The sequence below is a fragment of the Prunus mume genome, linkage group LG2, assembly GCF_029339155.1.
Source record: "Prunus mume cultivar Tortuosa linkage group LG2, ASM2933915v1, whole genome shotgun sequence".
Taxonomy (NCBI): domain Eukaryota; kingdom Viridiplantae; phylum Streptophyta; class Magnoliopsida; order Rosales; family Rosaceae; genus Prunus; species Prunus mume.
Genome location: NC_142699.1, coordinates 3345034 through 3358162, shown reverse-complemented (window position 1 = coordinate 3358162; position 13129 = coordinate 3345034). Strand labels below are relative to the sequence as shown.

Genomic DNA, 13129 nt, shown 5'->3' with positions numbered 1-13129 from the left:
GATTGCTTGTTTTCATCGTTTTTCCTCATCTTTTAATTCCATTTTTTTAACAGGGTTAATTACTTAAAAGTTTAAGATCATCACAAACGCCAACAGATCCATGGGTTGCTAAGAGTTAGAAAAAAACAAGATAATCTTTATTAAACTCACGTGGCCACGAGCTACAACACTACACTTGATACAGATTGGTCAAAGCTGAAGCACATCACACCAAATGACAATTTTACTGTGTGGTGAGCTAACTTCTGCACCTTGAATTATTGCACACTTTTTCTCTTCTCTAATTATGCAATGCAATAAAAGTAAGAAGAAAACAATTAAGCACATTAATACAGGAACTAAAATATAGGAAGGTTCAAGCTTCTATATTCGGCTGGCAAATTAAGCAGTGGTTTCAAGGAACGGATAATCAGTGTAGCCAATAACTGGATCAGATACATAGAAGGTCTCTCTGTTGTACTTATTCAGAGGAGCATTAAGCTCAAATCTCTTTGGTAAATCTGGATTAGCCAAGAACCAACGACCAAAGGCGATAAGATCTGCACGACCCTCAGCCACAGCATTGTTCCCATCTTCCCTGTCAAAACCACCTGCAGCAATGAAGGTACCATTGAAAGCCTTTCTCATGGGTACAAGACTCTGGGGGCATGCACATTTTTCTCCAACTGTCTTCATTCTCGGCTCAACCATATGGCAGTACAGAATTCCATATTTATTCAAGGAATTGGCCATATAAAGGCCTAATGCTTTCGGATCTGAATCCCCTGATTCCATATAGTTGGCAAATGGAGATAATCTAATTCCAACTTTATCTGCTCCTATCTCATTAACAACAGCTTCAACGACTTCCAGAGCAAATCGGCAACGATTCTCCAGAGATCCACCATATTCGTCTGTTCGATCATTCACTTGATCTTTCATAAATTGATCAAGAAGGTAGCCATGGGCCCCATGAATTTCCACTCCATCAAAGCCTATATATCAGAGAAACAATTTCAGTGTACCAAATACATTTGTAACTTAGCATTATAAGGGCAGATTACATGTAATTAAAACAAGGACAAGATGATAAGTTGATACTGATTGATCATACTACATAACTTGACCAGATTCAGGGAAAAGTATACTCCTAGCAGACTTGTACATTTTGTTCAACTACAAAATTGCTTTTCAAGTCCCCCCTCAAATGAATAAAATTTCAGCAACAATGTTGATTTTCAGATCCTTACTCTTAAAAGGATGCACTAGGACAGCCATGACTAATTTACACAACTAGACTATTAAACCATCAAATCCTAAAACTTATATGAATGACATCACTCAAGTTGAATTGCAATGTGGATGGTCAGGAATAGTTGACAGATCCTTTTAAAGGGGGAGGTGAATACAATTCAAGCAATTATAAATTAAAAGATAATAGATAGTTTCTCCCTATATCAACAGCATATTGAGATTGAGCAACGATAGAATTCATCTAGCTTGAATTATTCTCACATTACATATCTAATCAGAATTCGAAGTAAATATATTCCGTTTACTACATTTGGTGGATTAAATATGGTTCATTTGCTTAACCCGAAAAGCAATTTTGAGTTCTCGCAATTTTATTTCATATTGAACTTAAGGACAAATTACCAGCTTCGATAGCATTTCTTGCAGCGAGTCTAAAATCATTGACAATTTGTGGGATTTCATCTGTCCTTAATCGCCTTGGAGGTGTAAACTCAGCAACATCAATACCATTAGATCGTAGTTGGGGAGTTAGAGGCTTGTCAGAAGAAGAGATTGGAGCTTGCCCATTTGGCTGAAAACCTGTAAGCAAAGAGAGATAGAATCACAAATCTGAAAGAGTTCTGTTAAAGAAATATCAAATCCATTGATCAAAAACTGCCACCACAGCAGAAGCAGCATTGATAGTAAAAATAATGACCAATAATCATGATCAAAATATGCTCTTCAGACACGCAAACATATCCAACCTTCATGTTATTCTTCAATTGGCTAAGCATACAAGGTTGTCATCCACATAAAACTCAAATCATAACTATCCATAATTTTATTGCCATTGGACAAATTATCATCAGTAAAATCATTCACTTGTTTTTTATGTACAGCACATAATAGATTAAGAAAGAAAAATCAGCTTTCTGATGCTTCAATGTGTTAATTTTTCACCTACACTCACAAGGCTAATGATAAAAGTGGAGTCATAAAGGTGTACGCCAGAAACGCACCAGTATTTGAAACCCTTCCCACATGCCAAATCTGACAGAAGAAGACACCGCCTTTAGCATGAACCGCATCAACAATTGGTTTCCATGCTTCCACTTGCTCCTTAGTCCATATACCAGGAGTATCTGGGTACCTTCGCATACGAAAGAAACAAAAAAGTCATCAAACATTGAATAAAGAAAGCACCCTCAAATGTACCTTAGTTACTTAAACTCAAACATCAAAACTAGAAAGCTGCTCTTCTTCAAATTACCCTTGAGCTGTGTCAGAAACTCCAGTGGCTTCAGCTATGAGAAGACCCCCATTAGATGTTCTCTGAGAGTAATATAAGATGGCGTGTGGCTGAGGAACATTTCCGTATGATCTTTGTCTAGTCAATGGTGCTAAAACAACTCTACAGAAGACAACCAAAACATAAATTATAAATACAAGCATCAAAAGTTTCCTAGCAAAGTAGGCAGTATATATTATCAGAAGAACTACACCTACTACATGACCTGTGAATTCTCCAAAGTCCTTCATTGTTCATTAACAACTAAACAGAGGAGACAAATGCATGGTAGAAGAAAATGCTAATCCGGGATTTCGCATTGGCAAAACTACATTTGACAAACACAAAAACTACCCAGTAAACTAAATTTGACCAAACACAAGCAGTAATTTCATTTTTCTTGCAAGCAAACTGGGAGTTTCCAAATTCTACGAAACCCAATAGCCCAAACCTCAACTCAAGCAGAACAAGGCCAGGCTATAGCTAATCTGTGCACCAACAAAATGACCCAACTTACAAATTTACAAAAATATACAAATACAAACCAAAATTCACAAACAAATTTACAAAAAATGAATAAATACAAACCAAAATTTACCAGTTCTTATCAGTAAGTATCAATAAAATGCACAATGCAGAAAAAATTGAGCAAGTACCTATGAGAAAGATTGAACTTTCCCATTTTATAAGGAGTGAGGAGAGGACTTGAGGGACCTTGAGCAGCCATTTCAGAGCTTACTTCCTCTACTATGAGTAGTCTATGTGATCTTGCAACTTTGGCCTTTGCCTTTGTGTTTTGGTTTTTGATTTCTCTCTAAACTGGGAATGAATGGAAGACCCAATTGGGTCTTTATACGTTCAGCAGTCGGCTGGCTTTAACTGGGCCCCACATCTCCCCTTCCTCCTTCCGGGGAAAGCTCTGGTTGGCGGATTCTTTTTCAAAGCCTTGGGCTGGCTTTATTGATTGAGATGTTTGCTGACGTTTGTAATTACGTGAGTGATGATTTTATTTTATTAATTTATTATTATTATTTATGTTGTAATTATATTTGGGATTGGGATTCGTTGTGTGGCGGAGCTGCCGAGTTGCCTGCCAACCTTGACCACCACACCATACCCATCAATGACCTTTGTTGTTGCGACTTTTTTTTTCTTTCTTCTTTAGTATTTTACTTTTGTCTAAATAATTAGAGCAACTCAACCGCAGCACCAAAACCGGGCAAAAGGCCCCCCGAGTTGGCCCAAACGACCTCCAGCGCGCGACATCAAACCCGGGCAAGCCCTGGGTCCCACTAGCCTGAGTAGGCCCAAGGGCAAGTTCCGCCTGAGCTTCAGCCCGAGTTTTGTGACGTCAGCGCACGGTAAATCAATTTTTACTGTTGGCGCGTGAATTACACGCGCCAACAGAAAAATTTAATTTCGCTGAAGTCACTGATAGATTCCAACGGGCATGTGCCACGTGTCACGCAGGGACGCTCCGATCGTTTTTCAGAAATCGACAGTCCTCCTTTTTGGCTAAAAAATTAGAAAAAAATTCTGAAATTTTTTTTTTAAAATACCAAAAATTTTTGTAATTTTTCCCTATAAATACCTAACAATTTTATTCACTTTCCACACCAAATCTTCATACAAACTCATCTCCTTCCAATATTTTTCACTTTCCACACCAAATTCTCTACTACAAAATTTCATTTGTGCAAAAATAGAAATGTCATCTTCCATCGAAGCCGGAGGGTCGTGGACAAATGTTCGAAGAGGTCAAAATCTTGGCAACAAGGTAACAAAATAATAATAATTTCCGTTTTATTCAATTTAATGTCTTTATATATATATATATATTTCTTGCATTTCCAATTTCTTTTTTTTAATAGATTAGTCAAGGCAAAACAAAAAAGAGGAAAACCATTACACATGGCTCCTCAAGTGAACAATGCCCGCAATCAGTTCTAGTGGTGCGTTCCATGTCAGAAATAATGGCATTATTACGTCCTCCAAAGGAAAATACTCCCACACGTCATGATCCGGTGGAACCGCCTCCGCCAATGATGGAGTTGTCCTTGTATTCCATTGTCTCGGACTATGAGGACCAAGAATATTTCAATTGTATGATGAGTAAGTAGGTATTTCAATTGTATGATGAGTGAGATGTGAATTTTATAATAAATATGGACACATGGTAATCGAAAATTTTATCAGAAAAATGTTATCTTAAATTTTAAGTGAAAATTTTATAATAAATAGTGACATGTGACAACCGAAAATATAATCTAAAAAGCTTATCAAAATTAATGGTTTAAAGTATAAAAAAATAGGAAATAAAGTACAATGAATAGTATTTGCCTTAGACTTGCCCTAGACTTTGCCCTCATGGGTGGAACCACAAATGCAAAGGCTGACACTATTCATGTGAATAGTGGCAACCCTTGCTTGCCCTTGCCTTAGACTTAGCCCTTGTGGGTGGAAGTGCTCTTACATCCATGCGTTTTTTAGAGGGGCAACCGTCACTTTTGCTCCGAGTTAAAGTTCAAATTTGTAAGGAATTTTCTTTCTATAAAAACTGTGATTATTATTTTGTAATCCTTGGGTAATTTGAATTTCATGTCAAATACCAAACATTAAATTTTATTTTGGTAGCTTAAGTGAAAATTTGACATATAATCTATACTAGCTTTTTCGCACACGCTTCCGAGCCTGCGAAGGTTTTTATTTATTTATTTATTTAAATTTATTTTATAATTAAAAAAGATAATGGATAATTGTGTTCATAAAAATATGATTCATTATTTGATTTGATTTTTATTTTAATTTTTTTAATATGAAAAAAAAAGTGAGAATTTATCATATTATCCTCATTCAATTAATAATTTTTATTCTTAATTTTGAATGTTTCATCATTCTTAATATCCATTCACACTTTTTTTCATATTAAAAAAATTAAAAACAAAATCAAATAATATGTCCTACTTTTATGGAACATAAGTACCTATATTATTTTTTCTTAATTTTAAAAATAAAATATAAAATCAAACCAATTGGCACATACGTGAGTATGTGCCAAGGGGCTAGTAGAGTTTTACATTTCACCTGACATGTCAAATTAAAAAAATTATTTTATTACATTTTTATACGAATTATTTTATTACATTAGTGTTGATTTGTTTATTACTTTCTGAACATATAAATTGAAAAAATTAATGAAATAATGAAATAAAATCAGAAAGTCAAACATCCAAAAATAGCAGCATAAAGGAGAAATGTTATTCCATGTTGGATTTAACATTTTAATTGGAGTGAGTCTCGGCTATTTTTTCTACATGCATTTATATACCAATATTTCTCAAATCACTCTACATGCACTTAATTATGCAGATTCCTTCCAAACATGGAACTAATAAAAAGAGTAGTCCGTGTTACAATTAATCTAAAATTAAGCTAGAAACTAGTAATTAAGTACTGCTAGAGAGCTCTTCAAAACAAGTTAGGCAATATTTATATAGTGCCGTGGTGATCATTGATCATCTGCGATTGCAAAGGCTGAGGCCACACAACAAGGCCTCATGAAGTGGAGATATCAATGATATGTTTCTTCCTTGCAGCATGTCGACCCAGCAGCTTAAGCTTGCAGAAGAAACACTACTATTATTAATAGCACCATCTTCAACCATCAAATTAGCACCAAGGTCGTGATATTTGGAGCTTTGTGGAAAAGACCCCAATGGAGGAGGATTATAATTATCGACGCCACCAAAGTTCTCCAGCTCTACTAATCCAAAATCTCCATTATAACCAGGCTCTAACTTAACATTACCGTAAGATAATTCAGAGTGTTGATTCCGACAATCTTGACTATTCACAGTGGTATTAGGCAATTTACCCTTATCACAAATATCATTAATGTCAAATCCATGAGGAAATTCGATATTATTAGTGGTATTCGGCAGTTTACCGTTACCACGAATGCCATTAGTGTCAAGTCCATTAGCAAATTCAATATTATTATCGTCGGATACTTGCAAAGTTGGGCCATTGTTGAAGTTATAACTATTTGGTTCTAACAATTCTGCCATGCTCTCTTCACCATGATCTTCTTTGGCAAAGTTGGGCTGAATAGTTTTTGTTTTTCCCCGGAAAGAATTAATATTCTCTTCCAAAATTTGTATATGGGTCTCTAAAGCCTTTGAATACTTATCCAACTTTGGTTTCTCTTTCTCATCAAAACCCTCCTCGTCGTATCCCTTCTTTTTTCCTCTACGCTTTTTCATCTTTCCTCCGTGTGAACATTTTCTGAAATCCGTGATGATTTCTCTGGCCTTCGCCGGGTCCTTTGGCCAAACAGAAAAATTACCCTTGGAATTGTAAGAAACCATGCAAACCCTAGCATTGCATAGTTTTTCAAGCGCCTCTGATTTCCTGTGCATTGTCGCGTGCCTCTTGGAGCCCGACATTGCTCCTTGATAAGACTCCTCCGCCGAGAAACTATTTTTGCACTGTCGTTTGAGGTCCTCCGTTTTTCTGGCCATTGAATCCGCCATGCAAAAACCAGAAGAAAAAAAAAACACACACACACAGAGGTTGAAGACAACGCACAAGTAAAACCAGAAGGAAAAGCTTGCAAGTAAAACAATGGAGAGTTTAAGATAATATATAGGAAGCTATTGAGCTTGGGTTTTTCTGGTATATGTGGGGAAAAAATCTGTCTTTGATTTTCCTAATGGCAGTGGGTCAACTGGTTCTTGCATCAAAATACAATATCACCCATGTACGGAGCAAAGCTTTGAGCTATAGAAAAGGAAAGAAGGAATGCTAGCTACACCAGAAAACTCTTCTTTTTTAACCGTTTTACCCTCCACCACACGACAAGGCATTAATTGTCCCACTAGACAAATAATAAATTGGGGTAACACAATTTGTACTCCCGATAATTTTCTGTTTTTATAAATCAGGGCAATTATGTTGGCTGAGGTTAAAAAAAAACAGGACGATTATGTTATGTAACGATTTCCTAATGATCTAAAAATTGAGTAAGATTTATATATGCTTGTAATGGTTCTATGTAGTTGCAGTGTGATAACATGTATGAACTATTTACGATTATTTTTCGAAAGTAACTAGGCCATGATCAAGTGTTTGCTCAACTGGTTGTAAGGGTAATTTAAGAGTTGCTTTGGTGTATTAAATGATAATGAAATGGTCTAAAACAAATTGAACACATAAAGTTTTTATTTTATTATATATATATATATAGAAATTCTGGGATTGCATTTATTATTAAGTCAAAAAAAGTCACTAGTCATAAAAGGCCAATACAAATTAGCTATAAAGAGCAATACAAACTAACGATCTAACATTAAAATTAAGACAATTTGGTGTGCCTCCACCAACGATCATGCATGATCGAAAAAACTCTGATATAGGCACTGAACTAAGATTGTAATGAGGATGGTGGTGGAGATTCGATGAAAGCAGGTAGAGATCCGACGTCGAGATGCAGTCTCCTATTATGGATGGAGGAAAATCATAACATAGTGAAGTCAAAAAAGGGACCTTCTATCACTGAAAATGGGGGAAAAGAGGAGAACGGAGGAAGATACAAGGGAGAGTGGAGGAATTAAGGAGAGGGGAGGGAGAGGGGAGAGGGGAGGAAGAATATTAGCTTCCTCCCTCCTCAAAGTGAAAACGGCGCTAAGAGTGTTTTTTGGAGGATGAGAGCGAACAAGTAAAGTTTAATGGCTTTGTTTGATTGTGCACTACTAGAAAATCTTATTATAACCACTAGATAACCTGTGGCCTATATTCATAACAAAGGATCCTATGTATTCGACTCTAGGCATTTGAAATTTTGGTACTTTTTGAAGTGAATTAGATTTATTACAAATTCTTAAGTCCGTGATGTTAGTCAAATTACCAGAGTTAGCATAGTTAATTAATGACATGTAAATAGGCTATAAAACGAGTGCGGGTCTGGAATTTTATGGCATGAATCATAGGTTCTTTATAATGATATATTTGATTATGGGAGTTTCTGAATTAAGCATGTTTATTTATCATGAATGAGTATTGAAATGATTTCAATTTCTGACTTGCCTGCATTTACTAATACATAAGTCAAAATAAAAAATTTGTGGATTTCACCTTAAAATATGTTATCGAAGACGAATGTCCTCAAATCCGGAATGAGATCAACTAGGGGGAGTAGTTGATCCAATTCCAATACCTTGATTTCTCTATCTAATTAATTCCCCAATTCATAGTTTTTCCCATTTCATGATAAGAAAATGTAACATATATATTTTAATATTTATGGAAAAAATTTAAGCAAGCATGGGTGCTACTGAATATAATTATGACAGATTGTGTTTTCCATAAACATTAAACTAAGTTGAGAAAATCCCATAATCAAATATGTCATACTAGAGAACCTGACATTCATGCCTTATATCAGACACTAAAAAAAAACATTCAGGCCTTAATGTTCTAGAGTCGTTACCAAAATAAAAATAAAAATAAAAATAATCCTAAATTGACTTAAAAAGCCTTGGCTTAAATGTCAATTTTTTTGGGATATAACTAAAGCACAGCCCAACTTAATTAAATAAAACAGACCTAAAGCCCAGCCCAGGCACAAACTACCGTAGGGTATGGAACTTCTCTCTCTCCACTTCTCTCTTCTTCAGTTCACTCTTCTCTTCTAATTTTCTCATTTCTGCCATTTTCGACCAAACAAACTTTTCTTTTTCTTCGATTCTTCCTCTTCCTTTTCCAAGCTTCATCTCAATGAGGTTCTCTTTCCAACATACATAGAGCATTGCTTGCTCAAAAGTTAGTGCATTTTGCCTTTGAATTGTAAAATAGAGCTTCAATTTCTTCATGGGTTAATCGACGACATTTCAAGGAAGATGATGGCAATAACAGTGAAGCCTCCTTCATCCCAATCACCATTGTTCAGGTACGTTTCGCAAAACCCAGCTTTGTTTCTCTCTCGGTTATTCTGCTCTGGAAGCTCCATTAACGATGACGTTGAGACTATTTTTCGCATAGTCAGTTGCTCGAACCAGTCTAGAAACTTGAAGCAAGCATTGAAATCAAGTGGGGTTTTTCTCTCAAATGATTTGATTGATAAGGTTCTAAAACGGGTTAGGTTCAGCCATGGAAACCCTTTACAAGCTTTGGAGTTTTTCAATTATACTGGGAATAGAAGAGGGTTTTATCACAGTTCTTTCTCGCTGGATACTATGCTTTATATATTAGGAAGAAGTCGAATGTTTGACAAAACTTGGGAGGTCTTAGTTGACATTAAGTATAAAGATAGAAATTTGATAACCCCACGGACTGTGATGATTGTTTTAGCTAGGATTGCTAAGGTTTGTTCGGTTAGGCAAACTGTGGAGTCTTTTAGAAAGTTCAAGAAGCTTGTGCCTGAATTCGATACAACTTGTTTCAATTCTCTGTTGAGGACTCTTTGTCAGGAGAAGAGTATGACAGATGCTAGGAATGTGTATCATAGTCTGAAGCATAACTTTACGCCCAATTTGCAAACTTTCAATATATTGTTATCCGGGTGGAAGTCATCTGAGGAAGCTGAGGGGTTCTTTAAGGAGATGAGGGAGATGGGTGTGGAGCCTGATATCGTTTCATACAATTGTTTGGTTGATGTTTATTGTAAGAGTATAGAAATAGACAAAGCATATAAAGTGGTAGAGCAAATGCGTGACGAGAATATATCACCTGATGTGTTCACCTATACTAGTATCATTGGGGGATTGGGGTTGGTTGGTCAGCCTGATAAAGCCAGAGATGTATTGAAGGAAATGAAGGAGTTTGGGTGCTACCCTGATGTTGCAGCATACAATGCTGCCATTAGGAATTTTTGTATTGCGAAGAGGCTTGGTGATGCTTATGAGTTAATGGATGCAATGATGAGTAAGGGTTTGAGTCCAAATGCAACTACGTACAATTTGTTCTTTAGGGTTTTCTTCTGGTCGAATGACGTGCAAAGCTCATGGGGTTTGTATGGGAGAATGATGCATACTGGATGCCTGCCAAATACACAGTCTTGTATGTTCCTGATTAGGTTGTTTAAGAGGCAGGAAAAGGTGGATATGGCATTGCAGCTGTGGAATGATATGGTTGAGAAGGGTTTCGGTTCTTATATATTAGTATCTGATGTGTTGTTTGATTTGCTTTGTGACTTGGGAAAACTAATGGAAGCAGAAAGATGCTCTTTGCAGATGATGGAAAAGGGGCATAAGCCAAGTAATGTTTCCTTTAGAAGGATCAAGGTTCTTATGGAACTGGCAAACAAGCATGAGGCCCTGAATAACTTGACAGAGAAAATGGCAGTTTTTGGCTCTTCAATCCATCTTCCTGGGAGTACAAAGAGCTCAGCAGAGACATCACGTTTAGAATCACTTCCAATATAGAAGTGTGTGGGTTACTAATCATGATTTTTTTGATGGTGTTGTGGAATTACTGATGCCGAAAATGTTTCTGATTGATATGTGAGAAAAGGTGCTTTGCATGATTGGGAATTTTAGGCTTGCCACGGTGAAGTGTTAAGAGCATAGCATGTGGATTTGGAATTCAAAAGTTTTTTTTTTTGGCTTGGGCCTAGTCTTGGCACTTGCGTGTAATGTCTGTTACAAGTTCAATGGATTTAGATACTGTGCCCTGGGCGTTGGTGGTGTTGATTTTTTTGTGGAAAGGAGGTTGCAAATTTATAGACTGGTTATGCTGAAATGTTCTTACTTTGCAGAAACGTGGCACACCCTTTGTTACTTGTTTGAAAAATATTCATATTGTGCTTTTACTTGCATTTAATACGGTGCAGTCAGATGGGCTCACCCACCCTGCAAATTATCCTAACTGCGCCTCAGAACTGTTAGACAACTTTCTAGTTTAAGTCAGGTGAGGAATAATGTTTCTGACTTTCTTTGTACAATTTTGTTGTTGTTGCTCCTCTTCTTACATAAATATAAAAGAGGTGGTATCTCCTGTTGAAGATTATGAGTGACATGGGCTTGTGTCTATTTTTCCTCCATTTGAGTGAAAGACAATTGTGTTGGTGAAAAAATTTATGGCTTGAGATTGTATGTCCAAATCGTTGCTGACCAGTCATGATAAATTCTGTTTCCTCCTCACAAAGCGTTCTTTATTCCTGCTAACATGATTTGCAGCTTGTGTCTATAAATTCTGTTAACATGATTCAGTTGAAATCCTTACTTTTCTTAACCCTTATCCTGCTAGGTCATGCTCAAACGAATCTTAGGTTCGTGTGGAAGTACCACAAGACATTCTTTATTCCTCACATCAATTCATAATTTGTGGTGCCTTAATGATCGACCAATTAGTGTTTTCATTGTTTTGTATTTGAGTTTATAAGTACTGATTTTACTTTCATATGGTAATTTGACTATATTCTTCTTCGTCAGTAGGAGTATGAAGATGTATCTATGAAGGCAAATCAAGGCTTAATGTATCCTTCAGAGCCTTTCACCACCCATGTCCCTTGGGGAGATAGCAAGGACTTTGGGATGTTTGAACGCATGCAGTTATTCCTTAGCATGTGCAGTGGAATGACAGAGGAAGCTTCAGCTCAAAGTATGGGAAATAGAAGATCTACTTGCTGCTGTATGCCTAACCAAATACTATTCCAAGGGTTGTGAAAGCCCACAATGTAGTATTTGCTACAATTGCTTTTCTGTGATGTTTGAACCAGTACAAAAAGTTCAGGGGATGACTTTACTACTGACAGAATCGCTGAGGCTTGTACCTGCTTCATAGGGACCAGGTACCGCGAACCTAACGGAATAAGCAATGTCCCATGCCTTTCTTGGTTGGACCCCCAACCAGCGATTTTCATCTTCCTGAATTGGGATATCAAGGCTAGGTAGGCAAGTTTACAGATACTGCTGCATTATGCGTCTTTAAATTGTGTATATTTGCCTCTGGTTGATATGCTGCTGCATTATGCGGGTGAAAACTTAAGCCGGCAACATTTTGGCATGTCTGTTTGTAACAAAAATGTAAAAGTTCCTCATGTTGTACTCTAAGATATTCCTTGATATAATTTCATTCGCCACAATTCAATTCAATTATATGATCAAGCATGGCCTCCATAGAGAGATTGCAATGAGATTACGAAGTATAAAAAGACAGCTGCTTATAAGTTGATGGAAGGTAACAGTGATGCTAAAACCTTCACCTAAGGCCTCATTCGAAAGTTCTTGCTGAAGTTTTTTTTATAGCCATTTTTGCCAAATTCACACACACGGGTCAATCCAACTAACACTCCATTGGTCTTGCTCAAAGTTTATTTCGGTTATTAAGCCAAAATAAACAGCTCAATTTCTGTGTTTTAATGTGGCCACTTTCACCTTGAAAAAAAATAAAACCAATTTCATCCTTGTAAATAAAATTGACTAACTATGGTGTCAAACACAGTAAACTAAATTAATCAAATTAAAAATTCCTAAACTAAATTTGCAAAACTAAAAATATCTGAACTAAATTAGCCATTTTTAACACAGTTACTAAATTGATCAAATTAAAAATACAAAAACAAAGTTGGATAAAACTTAAAAACACCGAAACTAAATTGACCAATGTATTCAATACTTTGAGCACTAA

The 13129-nt window shown here is 36.3% G+C and overlaps 2 protein-coding genes across 3 annotated transcripts; one reads left to right on the top strand and one right to left on the bottom strand.

The window, feature by feature from the left end:
- Positions 1 to 115: 115 nt before the first annotated feature.
- LOC103319316 (12-oxophytodienoate reductase 2-like) lies at positions 116 to 3431 on the bottom strand. The gene is made up of 5 exons (XM_008220842.3): positions 3160 to 3431; positions 2486 to 2626; positions 2235 to 2365; positions 1636 to 1812; positions 116 to 974 (listed from the first exon to the last, which is right to left on the bottom strand). Exons 1-5 carry the CDS (start codon positions 3228 to 3230, stop codon positions 382 to 384), a joined length of 1113 nt encoding a protein of 370 aa, XP_008219064.1. The 5' UTR covers positions 3231 to 3431; the 3' UTR covers positions 116 to 381.
- Positions 3432 to 9157: 5726 nt separating this feature from the next.
- Positions 9158 to 12594, top strand: LOC103319373 (Pentatricopeptide repeat (PPR) superfamily protein). Of its 2 annotated transcripts, none has more exons than XM_008220904.3 (2): positions 9158 to 11407; positions 11935 to 12594. In XM_008220904.3, the coding sequence occupies exon 1, from the start codon at positions 9400 to 9402 to the stop codon at positions 10921 to 10923; it is 1524 nt and encodes a 507-aa protein (XP_008219126.2). In that variant the 5' UTR covers positions 9158 to 9399; the 3' UTR covers positions 10924 to 11407; positions 11935 to 12594. The 2 variants fall into 2 exon arrangements, with proteins under 2 accessions (XP_008219126.2, XP_016647291.1); XM_016791805.2 differs by having other exon boundaries at positions 11932 to 12594.
- The last annotated feature ends 535 nt before the right edge of the window (positions 12595 to 13129 follow it).